At 49.7% G+C, this 12,581-nt stretch overlaps 2 protein-coding genes across 5 annotated transcripts in view; both read right to left on the minus strand.

The window, feature by feature from the left end:
• Positions 1-528: 528 nt before the first annotated feature.
• On the minus strand, positions 529-4,792 carry BCAS2 (BCAS2 pre-mRNA processing factor). Of its 2 annotated transcripts, XM_075174330.1 has the most exons (7): positions 4,561-4,792; positions 4,392-4,484; positions 4,230-4,300; positions 3,914-4,075; positions 2,788-2,838; positions 1,505-1,585; positions 529-985 (listed from the first exon to the last, which is right to left on the minus strand). In XM_075174330.1, exons 1-7 carry the CDS (start codon positions 4,651-4,653, stop codon positions 856-858), a joined length of 681 nt encoding a protein of 226 aa, XP_075030431.1. In that variant the 5' UTR covers positions 4,654-4,792; the 3' UTR covers positions 529-855. The 2 variants fall into 2 exon arrangements, with proteins under 2 accessions (XP_075030431.1, XP_075030432.1); XM_075174331.1 differs by lacking the exon at positions 2,788-2,838 and having other exon boundaries at positions 4,561-4,758.
• An 844-nt stretch (positions 4,793-5,636) lies between these two features.
• LOC142093292 (AMP deaminase 1-like) overlaps positions 5,637-12,581 on the minus strand; it is a 33,574-nt gene continuing 26,629 nt past the window's right edge. For 2 of the 3 annotated variants that reach the window (XM_075174332.1, XM_075174334.1), the window contains 11 exons: positions 12,237-12,346; positions 11,673-11,742; positions 11,240-11,317; positions 10,279-10,419; positions 9,763-9,911; positions 9,188-9,365; positions 8,816-8,857; positions 7,716-7,821; positions 6,629-6,868; positions 6,215-6,301; positions 5,637-5,816 (listed from right to left, as the gene is read on the minus strand). In XM_075174332.1, the coding sequence (XP_075030433.1) occupies positions 5,785-5,816; positions 6,215-6,301; positions 6,629-6,868; positions 7,716-7,821; positions 8,816-8,857; positions 9,188-9,365; positions 9,763-9,911; positions 10,279-10,419; positions 11,240-11,317; positions 11,673-11,742; positions 12,237-12,346 (1,233 nt within the window). In that variant the 3' untranslated portion in view covers positions 5,637-5,784. Of the gene's footprint in view, positions 5,817-6,214; positions 6,302-6,628; positions 6,869-7,715; positions 7,822-8,815; positions 8,858-9,187; positions 9,366-9,762; positions 9,912-10,278; positions 10,420-10,613; positions 10,656-11,239; positions 11,318-11,672; positions 11,743-12,236; positions 12,347-12,581 lie in introns of all 3 variants that reach the window. The other variant, XM_075174333.1, reaches the window with a different exon arrangement.

Raw genomic sequence — 12,581 nt, forward strand, 5'->3', positions numbered from 1 at the left:
CGCAGGCCTGTCACCGCACCTCGGGGTGAATCTCCATTGGGCGGCGGCAGCCCAACCAATCGCCAGAGGGGGCCGGCGCCCCTAGGGGCGGGGCGCGCGGCAGAGCGTCGTGGAAGGAGGGGAAGGCGCCGCGGGCGGCGGTGGCTGCGCGGGGCCGGCGGTGGCTGCGCGGGGCCGGCGGTGGGAGCAGCGGGAGCGCAGGTAGGCCGCGGGCCCTCGCGGCGACAGGGCGGTGCCGCACCGCGCGTGGCGCGGCCCTCAGACCCTCGCGCCGAGGCAGCCGGGCGATTCGCGTCACGGCCGCGTAGCGCAGGGCGCAAAACCCCAAGAAAGCCCCTGGGGCCCGCGCGGTTCGGCGGGGACGCCTCGCGCGCTGAGCGAGCATCGCCTTTGCCGTTCGGTGCGTCGCGCCCCAGCCCCGCGGCGGGGCCGAGGAGCGGGCTCCTCCCGGCCTCCCACACCCAGCCCACGGTTACGCGCCGCGCTGGCAGCACCCGGCTGCTCCTGGAGCGTGGATCAGACGCCACACAGATAGCAAGACGTTTATTAAAAGCAGAGGGCAATGCAAAAACATGAAACGGGTTTTTTTTAAGAGCTCCTGCTTTAGGTATATAAAAAGTGAAACAATTCACGGTACATTTAACTGCGCCCATAGTACATTTGAACAGGACATTTTGAGTCTACCCTGCCTCTTCCTAAAATTTAAAACAAGGAAAAGAAACAATGAAAATACCTTTTTATCACCCTACACAACTGCAAAGAGAGGTGTCTACAAACACGTAGCATCTCCAGAGTTTTTTGTTTTGTTTTTTTTTTTTCTTTAACATATGTTGCAGTAAGACAGTACGGATTAAGTCACTGGAAGTCTTGCTGGATATTCTCCTTGTTTGCTTCCCCATGCTGCTGTTTGATTTGTGAAATTTCATTTTCTAGCTGCACAATAGTTCGTTCAATCTCATAATTTTTACTGACGAGAGAGACCCACCTGGAAGGGAAAAGAAATAAAAAAGCCTTCAACTGTTAAATTTAACAGTCCTCTGTTCTAAAATCTGACAATTATTGCTCTAAAGAAAGCACAAAGACACCGAATAAAGCACTGTATTTCTCAGTACGTGATAAACCTGTTGATATCAATAATAATTTGAACAACCAAAGTGACAAAAAGTAGTTTTTATCCCTGTTAAACCTTAACATACAAAATTTAATTTACTAGACTCAAATCCACTAAGTTCCAATACTTAGATAAAGAAGAGATTAAGAAACAATTTAGGCAAATTCAAGCAGCTAATATGCCCTCCTTTTCACATCTGTTGCTCATTGATTCACTCAACCACAGTAACTATTATGTAGACATGAATTACAAATCCTTCAAAACACTTTGGGCAAAGCAACAGTATTCATGCAATAACATCCTACAATAGTACTAAAAGATCACTGATGCTCTTGGAAGAATTTCAAGCAAAAGATATACTTGTGGAAGATTTAACAGAAAAATTCTACTCACGTAGATTCCATTTCTCGTAGCTTAGCTCCAGCTGTGAGCTGCATGTTCTTTCTTTGCCAGTTCAGATCTTGAATGTTTTTCCTGGGGAGAAAAAGATCTATGGTTGTTGGGGTTTTTTTTGTCTCCTTTCTTTAAAATTTGTACTATCTGCTGCTAATTTCGAAATACACCTAACCCCTAGAAGTGCTACCAGAAAACACTTGTATAGCCAGGACCGTAACTACAACATATATATGAACATATCCCAATACAAGGCTGCACATAGAACCCTGAGAGAAATAAGAACAAAAAAACCCACAAACCACAAAACAACAACAAAAAAACTTCCACTCTACTACAAGCAAAACTTCACATGTTCAAGCCTACTGCTCCTAGGCAAGTGCAGAACAGAGAAAATGTTTTGTTCTCTCTGAAAAAAAGTCAGAAAAGCAAAGATGAATGGCTCATTATTCACAAAATTCAGTAATTCAGTGAAGCACCTGAGAAGTCAGAATACTTAAAATACTTTAGTCTCTAAGTAGTTTAGTCCCCACTGCTACCTCATATTCTGTTAGCCTCCTTGCCATACAACATGGTGTTCCTTTAGCCTTCCCAACTTGAGTTCTGCTTCTACCCTTTCCCACACTGATTCTGCCCAGCTAACCTAAACACGCAGGTACTGATAAAAGATATGAATCACTATGCAACTTGCCTTCTACCCATGTCCCAGTACACAGTCCCATCTTCAGGCTGAAAATGACAGTACTTCACCTAAATCTGAAAGCTGAAAAGCTTTACTTGCCAAGTCCATAGCATGCTGTCTAAATAGAGTGAATTATGAAGGTGCATCATTTCAATATACTACAACCTCCATCCCCGAGTAATCCATCTCTCTGAACTCCTTAAAGCATCCACTTTAAAATGATAGGCCAAACCTAACATCAAAGAACATGTCTTCACTGAGACAACTGCACACTAAATAAAAGTCTATCAGCAGTGAAAAGAAAACATGACTGCATTTCAGAGAGGATTCCACCACAGTCCATTCCGTTCAAAGCAGAGGTTCAGACAAAACAAAATAAAACCAAACAAAACAAACAGAGAGTTTGAGTGGAATAGACATTATGAATGTAACCGCTTGGGGAGGGCAGGGTCAGATTTCTTAATTATTGTTATTACTGGGTCTTTTTTCCTATGACCATGGCAGCAGCATATATACAAGCCTTTGTATAGCTTGGGGGGGAGGGGGGACCCATCACTTTCCTTCCAACTTCAGTATGAAAATATGAAAAAGAATGACTCACCTCAACTTCTGAAGCTCTTTCTGGGCTTGTTCTATCATATGAACCAGATGTCTAATAGCAGAATGCAAGCAAAGCATTAGGAAAACATACAATTGTTAGATCAGGCCCATTTAACCTGCAATTTAACTCTTCGAAGTTAAGGACGCAACAAGCAAACTTCAACACAAACACCAGACAACTTGTTCTCAGTGCAGTCTGCGCTCTTCACTCCTGAAGGGAATGACACAACGCCAAAACACTCCAATTGTAACATAAGCAGTTTTAAGACATAAACCTTCAATAGTCACTATGGTCAGCCCTTGCCATTAGACAGTATCATAAAATCATATCCATTAGCTGATCAAGTTTTATCTTCAAGCTTGTTATTGTATGCTTGTGCTATTCTGACTAGAATGCTATTGTAATATCTCCCTATCTCATCACTCATCTTCTAATTCTGAAGTTACCTGTAACCAATTTTTATTATTGTTTCCCTCATATAACACTGTCAGAGCACAAACAGTTCTTTTCGCTTCCTGACATATGTACGAGCTAATAGATCCTCTATCTGCCTCCCTTCTGCTAAGCTAAGCAACCCTCTGCCTTCTCTCAAAGGTAAGTTTTGCATTCCTTTTGTCTACCCCTTTATCTAAGGCTAAGCTAACCCTTCTCGAAAGCAGACATTAACATTCTCTGCCTGAAATAACCCTGGTGCTTCCTGCAGCCACACTGTGCACAACTTTTTTTGGCTTTTGCAACAGCTTTATTAATAATGGCTCCAGGCTGAGCAGGATCAGTAGTAAGTCATCTTTATTTCCACTATTGAACGACCATTTCGCGGGCTGTCATTAGTCCCTTTAGTTATCCTCAATTAAAGCCCATTAACGCCAACTACTACCAAACAATAACTCATAAAATTCAAGAATAGGATGTATTGACACACAGGCTCTTTCTTGGCCACAAAGACGGCTCCTTCTCTTTCTTATCAGCCTCCTTTTCTACCACAAATAGCCCTCTCAAAGGGCCTCAGTTATTCCAGGATATGTTCTAAAGATCCCCACTGGACTTACACAGCAAAACATGAGGAATACACAGAAATTGAAGTCAGAACTTCCACTAGGTTCAGCAAAGCAGATGAAGGCCTTACTCGTTGTACACCTTCCAAGCGTTACAGCCATGTTGCGACATTAACTCCAGGTTCTCGATGCGGACCGCCTGGTGCTCCAGCTGCGCCATGGAGTTGTTCACACACTCCTGCCACGCCGTGATATCGTTCTTCTGGCCGGAGGACGGGGCCGGCAGCTCGTACCTAGAACACGCCGCCCGCCCCCGTCAGGAGAAGACCCAGGCGGCCTCGGGCCCGGCGGGCACCGCTCAGCCGCCGGCGCTCCCCGAGGGCGACGCGGCCAGCGACTGGCCGGGCGGCTGCTGGGGCCGCCTCGGCTCGGCTCGGCTCGGCTCACCTCTTCATGCTGAGCAGCTCGAGGGGCTGCCGGGCCGCCAGGCGCTCGAACTCGTTCCGCATGATCTCGGTCTGCGGGGAAGGCAGCGGTGAGGCGCCGGCCGGGACGGGGAGGCGAGGGGCCGGCCGGCGCGGGAGGGGGGTAACGGCAGGGCCGCCTCACCTCGAAGGCGCTGTAGTCATGCGCCGGCAGGTAGCTGAGGTAGTTCTTCGTCGGCCGGTACCGCCGCGTCTCCTCCTCCACCAGCGCTGCGGCCTAGCGCACACGGGGCGTCAGGCAGGAACGCCGCCCGCCACCCCGGCCCGCACTCGCCGCCCCGGCCCGCACTCACCGCCTCGCGGACACCCGGCGCCTCGTAGCCCTGGTCGAAGTAGGGCAGCGCGTCCACCACCACGTCGCCAGCCACCAACCCCGGGCCCGCCATAGTGCGCCCGGCCCCGCGCTCTGCGCCTGCGCGAGCCCCGGCCCTCCGCCAAGCGGCGCTGCCGCGGAGCGCCTGCGCGCCCGCCCCGCAGCCGACGTGACCTCGCGGGAGACGCAGCGATGGCCCGGCCCCGCCCTCGACCCCGCCGCTCCCGGCCCGGCCCCGCCCTTCGACCCCGCCCGCCCCTCGACCCGGCCCCGCCCCCGCCCCTCGACCCGGCCCCGGCCCTCGACCCGGCCCCGCCCCCCGCCCCCCGCCCCGGCCCCGCCCCCCCCGGCCCGGCCCCCCCCCCGCCCCCCCGCCCCGCCCCGGCCCCCCCCCCGCCCCGCCCCGGCCCCCCCCCCGCCCCCCCGCCCCGGCCCGGCCCCGGCCCCCCCCGCCCCCCGCCCCGGCCCCGCCCCGGCCCCCCCCGCCCCGGCCCCGCCCCGGCCGGCCCCGCCCCGGCCCCCCCCGCCCCGGCCCCGCCCCGGCCCCGCCCCGGCCCCGCCCCGGCCCCGCCCCGGCCCCGCCCCGGCCCCGCCCCGGCCCCGCCCCGGCCCCGCCCCGGCCCCGCCCCGGCCCCGCCCCGGCCCCCCCCGCCCCGGCCCCGCCCCGGCCCCGCCCCGGCCCCGCCCCGGCCCCGCCCCGGCCCCGCCCCGGCCCCGCCCCGGCCCCGCCCCGGCCCCGCCCCGGCCCCGCCCGCCCCGGCCCCGCCCCGGCCCCGCCCCGGCCCCGCCCCGGCCCCGCCCCGGCCCGGCCCCGGCCCGGCCCCGGCCCCGCCCCGGCCCCGCCCCGGCCCCGCCCCGGCCCCGCCCCGGCCCCGCCCCGGCCCCGCCCCGGCCCCGCCCCGGCCCCGCCCCGGCCCCGCCCCGGCCCCGCCCCGGCCCCGCCCCGGCCCCGCCCCGGCCCCGCCCCGGCCCCGCCCCGGCCCCGCCCCGGCCCCCCGACCCGGCCCCGCCCCCCCCCGACCCCGCCGAGAACGGAGAGACGGGCGCGGTCCGGGCTAGGCCGTGGTTATTAGTGCTGGTTATTATCGGCGGCAGCCCCCCGGCAGCCCCAGCCCTCCTAGAGGCAGAGAAGAGTCCGGCTCCGGCTGCAGGGCATGCGGCACCCCCGGCCCCCGCCACATCGCTGGCCTGCAGTAGCGCACGTTCATTTCTTCTGAAGAAATTTCATTTTACTGCCTAGGGAGAAAAAACAACATTAGGAGCCGAAGACACTCCAGGAGTCATGTGGAGGAGGAATGTCTTCAGGTGGAAATTCACGCATGGCCACCTCTGCTGGCAGACACGGCTTCTGCCCCCTTAGTGTGTTCTCAGCCAAGACCAAAGTTAAGAAAGTTTAGACAGCTCTAGGATTAGGCAACTTCCACACACTTTATCTAAAGATGCAAAAGCTTAAAAATAAAAGAAAAATCTTACAGTGTTTGGCATCCCGTGAAGGGGCAAATGTAAACAAAAGGAACACAAGTGCACAAAGCAAAGAACAGGCCCTGCTCTCTTTTGCATGCAATTATTTGTTCCATAGCTACATTTATTTAAAAAAAAAAACAAAACAACAAACAGGAAGGTTGTCCCTTTACCAAGACTGCGAAGGATTTTGTTCATTCCAGTTGGTTCCGTCTCTAGAATACTCTCCAAATACTCCAAGGCACGGACCTCAAACAGGCCTAAAGAGGAAAAAAAAAAAAAAATCACTGAAGCTATTCCGTCTTTTAGCATGTGGCATCTTATATCATTAACAAGGAGGTTATGAAAAGGAAATCATGCATGTAATGTAAGCTGCAGGATCAAGCCCAGAAAGGAGAGAGATGCAAAAATTCTTTGCTTCATGAGATGAAATCTGTTGAGTAATTAGAAGGGCGTGGAGCTATTGCATACACCAAAATGCCAACAGGATAACTTGCCAGGACAAAAGGCTTGTTAAGAGTCAAAGTCACATGACATTATACTTTGAAAGTGAGTTTGTAAAACAAGAAAGTAAGATCAAACCTCACCTTTGACCACGTTCTTACTTAGCTCTCGATCCTGTATGAACCCTGCAAACATCTGCGTTTCCATGAAGAAGTGCAAGAAATGACGCACATTGCGCGACACATGAGATTTACGGAACAGTTCCCGCTGAAACACCCGCTCCCCTTTTTCTGTGACATTCATGTGCAGGGAGTAGTGTCCAATGATCTCCACAAAGAACTGCACAAAAGCTTCAGAGACCAGGGAGTTAAGAGGTATGTCACCTGTGAAGAGGACAACAGAGGAGAAACTTCCCTCTACATTCATCACTTTGGTCATTCCTCTTCTGAAAGAGGAGCAGCAGTTACTTTTTAGGCTGGCTGTCTCAGACGATGAAATTTCAGATGAGTGTTTGATATCAAAGAAACCACAGCTTAAATATTAAGATTTCTCTCCCATGTCAACTTTCTGCTGCAGCTGAGACAGGTTCCATTCTAAAGATTTTCCAGTAGTTAAAGCATTTATAATTTCTTTTCCCCTGTCAAACATCTAGTGTCTAATAAGCTGTAAGCTCATAACAGTCTTAAGTTTAATTCTCTCAAAGAATTAGGCAAATTACAGAACAGAAACCCACTGGAAAACTAACTTTGTTACTTCTGATGTGCATGGAATTATGTAATTTGCCAATGCCGTTGTCTCAAGCAGCTCAATGCTTTTTAAAATTCTCACACTTATTTATCTGACGGATTATGTATAAAGCAGTTCAACTTTGAAAATGATCTGTCAGATTACCCTCTAAAGTACAGAAACTTGCTACGTTCTCTGTTTAAGAAAAACGTTCTCTCTGCCACTTAAGAAAAATCAAAGAAAACTCCAAGCATGGGAACTGATGCCCTTGGCCCAAGGAAAACTAGAGCTCTACACATACTGATTGTGAAAAGAGGAACAATTGTTAGGACACCAAACTTCTTTCTAACACATTCACAGGAAAGATGTTCTCAGTAAGATCACAGGAAAATACCTTTCTAAAATGTCGCTTCCTAATGTTTATTGCCATTCGCTCATTTTTATTTCAACTGCATGGAAGCTGTAGAGATTTGCTAATGTGAAAACACTTTTCCATAGAAGTACCTTGTGTGTCACTCTGCTCATGTAACAAGATTTCACTTCGTTCTTCCAAGATTTGTACAAGCGCAGCCTGGAGTTTATGAGGCAGGATCTCATCTTCATCTGATACCTAAAGAGAAAAATGGCCATGAAAGCATTTTTGTGTTATATCTATCATCAGCAGAACCTTCTCATTGTGAATGAATGAGAAATACTTGTAACATGCCTAAAAGTTAAAGGGAAGTTACTCCGTGATATGGTATATCTTGGTCGAGACAATACATTTGTCTTGTAGCCACAGAAATGAAAAATGTTTGCTCAGCACCCTCCGACTATGTACTATTAGAGTCACACACACAACTGGCCAACACAGAACAATGTGTGCTACATCCACGACACAGATTCAGGCTTATTATACCAGTGATAAAACACACAAGAACAACAGAAGTCTGTTGAGAAAATATGACAAGTCTCATCATTATGGTTAAAAAAACCCGATCCTTTAATACCTTTCTCCAGTTGCAGGCTGCAATGCAAAATAGAACAGTAAGGCAAGGAAAAGGAGATGCAAATATCCTCCTGAACTAGTAATACTCCAGTATGTTTATAGCTACTTGTCTGGTGATGTAGAAGCACATTAGGTAAAGTTCAGCAGAGAACCACAAGTGAACTGTAATAATTTGTCTCCTAGACTATCACTCCTGGGAAAAAAAAAAAAAAACACCCCACAACACCAAAACCAAGAAACACACCCGAGCTAGATGAGAGAGGAGAGAGCCCTGTAGGAAAGAAGTACACAAGACAGGCAGCCAGAAAGCAGCAAAGAATCTTAGTGGTCCACTTCACATAATGAACCAACTAAGTACCTGTTTTTAAATTCAGCTCAGATAAGCAACATCTTTGGCTTCGCAGAGCTCTGTGCCTCATGCAACCTCAATCTTGCAACAAGGATTTGTAAGCCTGTTCCCTTCTCTACTCATCAAAAAGGAATGTAAGATATTTCTTTAGCCACTGGAGTCTACATATGAATACTAGCTTTTGCTGATTTCTTGTTTTCATTTTCTTTCATTGATGCCTTTTGCTGGCGTATAACCATGAGTGACTGGTATTGTTATTTCACTCACCTCTTGCAAGAACTTGTCAGCACAAAGATCAACAATCAGAACCTGGGGAAAGACGTACAAAACACACTGACTCTTATAAACAGGTATGTTGCTGTACAGAAAAAAACACTTTTTTTTTTTTTTTAAATGTCCCCATTGGCAGGGGATGTCACACACGAAACACAAGTTTTGCATAACTGCAGCCTGTCTATAAGAACAGTGAATATTAATCTTTGATAACAATGGAACACCCTGACATGTATCTGGCAAGTTCACCAACTGCCTCAGAAAAGTTTAAGAGTTTATATTACGACAGAATCCACAGAGATTATTCCAGAGGTCAGCTTAATACCACTGACATTGTCCCTCCACTGTGCTTCACCCAATTCTCACCTCTTCTATGGGCAGGTCCTGGAGCTGTGGTAATGAGCAGGAGAGAATGCCAATTAAGAATGGGGTCGGAGAGCACACAATATCAATCATAGAAGTTGGTAGGACTGGTATGTAGGTGTGCTGCCAAGTGAAGGGATAAAGCGTTGCAACTGCGGCATGGCCACATTTAGACAGAGTGCTAGAAAGGTAAGAGAAGCACAGAGTGGATTGTCAATGTCTCGTTCAGTGCTCAGCTACAGACACAGGTTAGGAATGCTTAGGAAAAATGTAATTCACGTACATTGTTTATGCATCAGCAGAAGCCCCATGCATCCGCTTTTAAAATCAGTTATGAGGAGCTAGGAATAGCATCAACCCAGACTAAAGAGGTAAAAGAAATATTCCCCTATCTCCTCTTGAGTAAATAGCATACTCCAAATTCTAAGCATGCACTTGTTGTGTGGAAAGTCTGCAAAAAGCTTTTAAATGTAACTATTTACAAAAAGTTCGACAAGCTTGCACATGAAACAGGCCCAAACGCAGAAGAAAAAATAGTATCCCTCAGAAAGAACTAGTCACTCAGACTCATTTTTTACCTTAAGTTGTCAGCAACAAAGATCACCCTCCTTTCCAGCAGGAGAGAGGCAAAGACCCGAATCGTGTGAGAGACACTTAGGCACTTAAACAGGCATTCGAAGTCAACGTGTTCGAGTCGAGAATCCAACGGACGGCAGAGTTCCATCACCTGCGAGGCAAGCAGAGATGCAGAGCGCTAGAGGAGAAAGCCCCAGCGCAGAGTCAGGCCGGACGAGGGGCGGCCTGGCTGGAGCGCAGAACTGGCGGCTCCTCACAGGTGGAACCCCACGGCCTGGGCAGTCGGTGCAGGGCACCCCAGAGGACCCCCAAGCAGCTCTTCCTTAAAAAGCGGGGAATCACTTCTACGGTAGGCGATTCAACAGGAAACCGGGTTCTGCGGCAGCCTCCCTTCGGACTTCCGGACATCTTCAGACTAATTATTTACAGGCGGCATCACTCTGCAGCGCAGTTTGCGAAGTGCCGCTGTGCCCCAGAGACACCATCAACACAGGAGAGCCAGTCCTGATTTCCGTTACCTCATTTCCTGCTCCTGGCAGGAAACTCCTCACAGTAATCGTGCGTCCGGGAGCAGGGAAAGGCGCCTCCATTACACTGCGCATAAATGGGTGTACTAGGGCTGGGGACATCTCTCGCCTCTTCTCCACTTCATCTAAAATCTGCAAGAAAATACATCGGACATTGGTTCGATGCCTGCTGGTGCGCCAGAGGAGGTATGAGCCTCTGCTGGAGTCTCCCGTGCCATAGCTACACGTGAAGGCTCCAACACAGACTCACAGCCCTCTCCTCCCTCGCTTGAGATCCCTGTGAAAGCTCCTCTCAAATGTCTGAACAATCAAATGGGAATAGATACCTGTGAGTACAACTCTCCATTCTCAAATCCAGTCTCCTGCCACTGCAAGGAAATGTCTTGTATGTGGTAATCAAATTGTCACAACTAGTTAGAGGAGTAAGAAGAGCAACACCCCATCCTCCTTCCCAAGAAATCTTTCTGAAACACTGTTCTAGAAACTGTTCTCCAACAATCAGAAATCAGCTTTGATCATAAGCTTGCCCCTGTATTCTTCTGCAATAGCTGCCCTTTACCTGCAGTAGCTTTCCCCAGTCTTTACCTCTTTACCTACCCTCCTCATGGTGCTAGGAGAAACAAGCTGAGATTTCCTCCCCACCATCCCCCAAACTGGTTTTCCATTTCCAAGTCATGGAAGAAGAGTATGAACCATCAGTAATATCAGGTATTAGAAGCCCAATAATTTGCTGAAGGAATAGTCATCTGTGTATCGGCTGACACGTCTCAGCACTAGTATCATTTATTTGCCCTGTCAAAGCAAAGGCGGCAAGGAAGCACCACTCTCCTGGGATGAGTTACAATCACTAAGCAATTCTAGACTGGACAGAAGCATCCAGTTACTTTCTGGAGCTTGCAGGTTGTCAAAGACTCAAGTCCGATAAGAAGTTAACAGGCTCTCCCCACTTCACCTTGGAGAAGAGGTTGAAGCAGCCCAGGCGGCTAACGATGCAGTATACCTCAGGCAGGCGCTTCCCTTTCCCTTCTGGCTGAAAGGCAACAGGAACAGTTATGCTGAGAACAGGGACGCAACAAAGAATCTAGCACCTACACTAGAGCTGATTCACAAAATTCCTTCTGCTGCAGTTCCATTTACACTTCTGACTTAAAAGATTCCTGAGGAATGACCAGTTCCAGAAGCTGTCTTTCACGCCCAGAGCCCATTTCACGGTATTGCTGGGCATCATCATGCTCCCTCCCTTATGCATTCAAAGGGCTGGTAACTCAGCAGCAGCACAGGCGCTACGTAACCCACATGGGAAATCACCGCTGATTCACATCCTGCACTTGACTGTGCATTTATCAATGCATTCTTTACACTCCACCCAATACACAGATACTTACTAGGAGCTTCTTGCAGTACCCAAACCAGCGTCCGCCATCCTCACCCGTCAACACAAAAGAAAATGTTTCACTGGGGAACCAAGGAACAGTCAGGGTTAAATTCACCATGCAGTTTAGAGAAGAGACTGACAAAGCAAGCACACAAACTATCAGCCATTCTCTTTCTGGTCATGCTGAAGACCCCCTCCTGTGGTTAGCAAGCTACTTTGGGCTCTGTCCAGTGTAAAAACCTGCAGCCCGTGGACTCTCACTGAGCTACTACAGCTCTTTCTTCCCAGCTGCTTCTCCATTCTGCCAAGGAGCAACAGAAGCACTTGCCAGCCCCAGGAGCTGGCCTGGAACAGACGTTACAAACTTCCTTCTTATAGGAAAGACAGTGCTCGGGCCGAAGCAGCACTTCTGAGTCCTCCATATCTCATCTTCCCCTATCATAGGGGTTAGGGATTCAGCCCTTCCTATTTTAACTTGCTCCGGCTGCAGTTCCTCTGGTCCAGGAAACTGGCACATACCTAAGCTTTCAGCATTGCCTGTTTCAGGCATGAGTATTCAAAAACAAGGCTTTACCTTTTAAGGTCTGATGCAGGAAACCAGTCTTTGGGATCTGGAAAGCAGAATTTGGGAATGACCTTTAGCCTCTCCTCAGTATCCTTTGACTGTCTGAAGGGATGTTCAGGCTGGAGGGGTAACACATGCATTTGAAGTCACTGAAGTGTGGTGCACAGCTGCAGCACTTAAAACAATGGGAGACAGTATCTTCCTGACACTTCCAAATGCTGAACCATCAGATAGCTAATGCACAAGTATAGGAGAACATATTCTGACTATAACAGATTCCCAGTTCCCTCTTGCATCTTTCCTGCTGATTGGACCTTTGTAAAATTACCCAGCTGGTCTTGGTAAGAACTGAGT

The sequence above is a fragment of the Calonectris borealis genome, chromosome 26 (genome assembly GCF_964195595.1).
Source record: "Calonectris borealis chromosome 26, bCalBor7.hap1.2, whole genome shotgun sequence".
In the NCBI taxonomy this organism is placed as follows: domain Eukaryota; kingdom Metazoa; phylum Chordata; class Aves; order Procellariiformes; family Procellariidae; genus Calonectris; species Calonectris borealis.

Coding starts and splice junctions, on each gene's coding strand:
- BCAS2 (XM_075174330.1), bottom strand. CDS start 4,653: ATGGCGGGCCCGGGGTTGGTGGCTGGCGACGTGGTGGTGGACGCGCTG. Junction 4,485..4,560: donor CGCCGGGTGTCCGCGAGGCG/GTGAGTGCGGGC, acceptor CGTGTGCGCTAG/GCCGCAGCGCTGGTGGAGGA. Junction 1,586..2,787: donor AAAGAGCTTCAGAAGTTGAG/GTGAGTCATTCT, acceptor TTTTCTCCCCAG/GAAAAACATTCAAGATCTGA.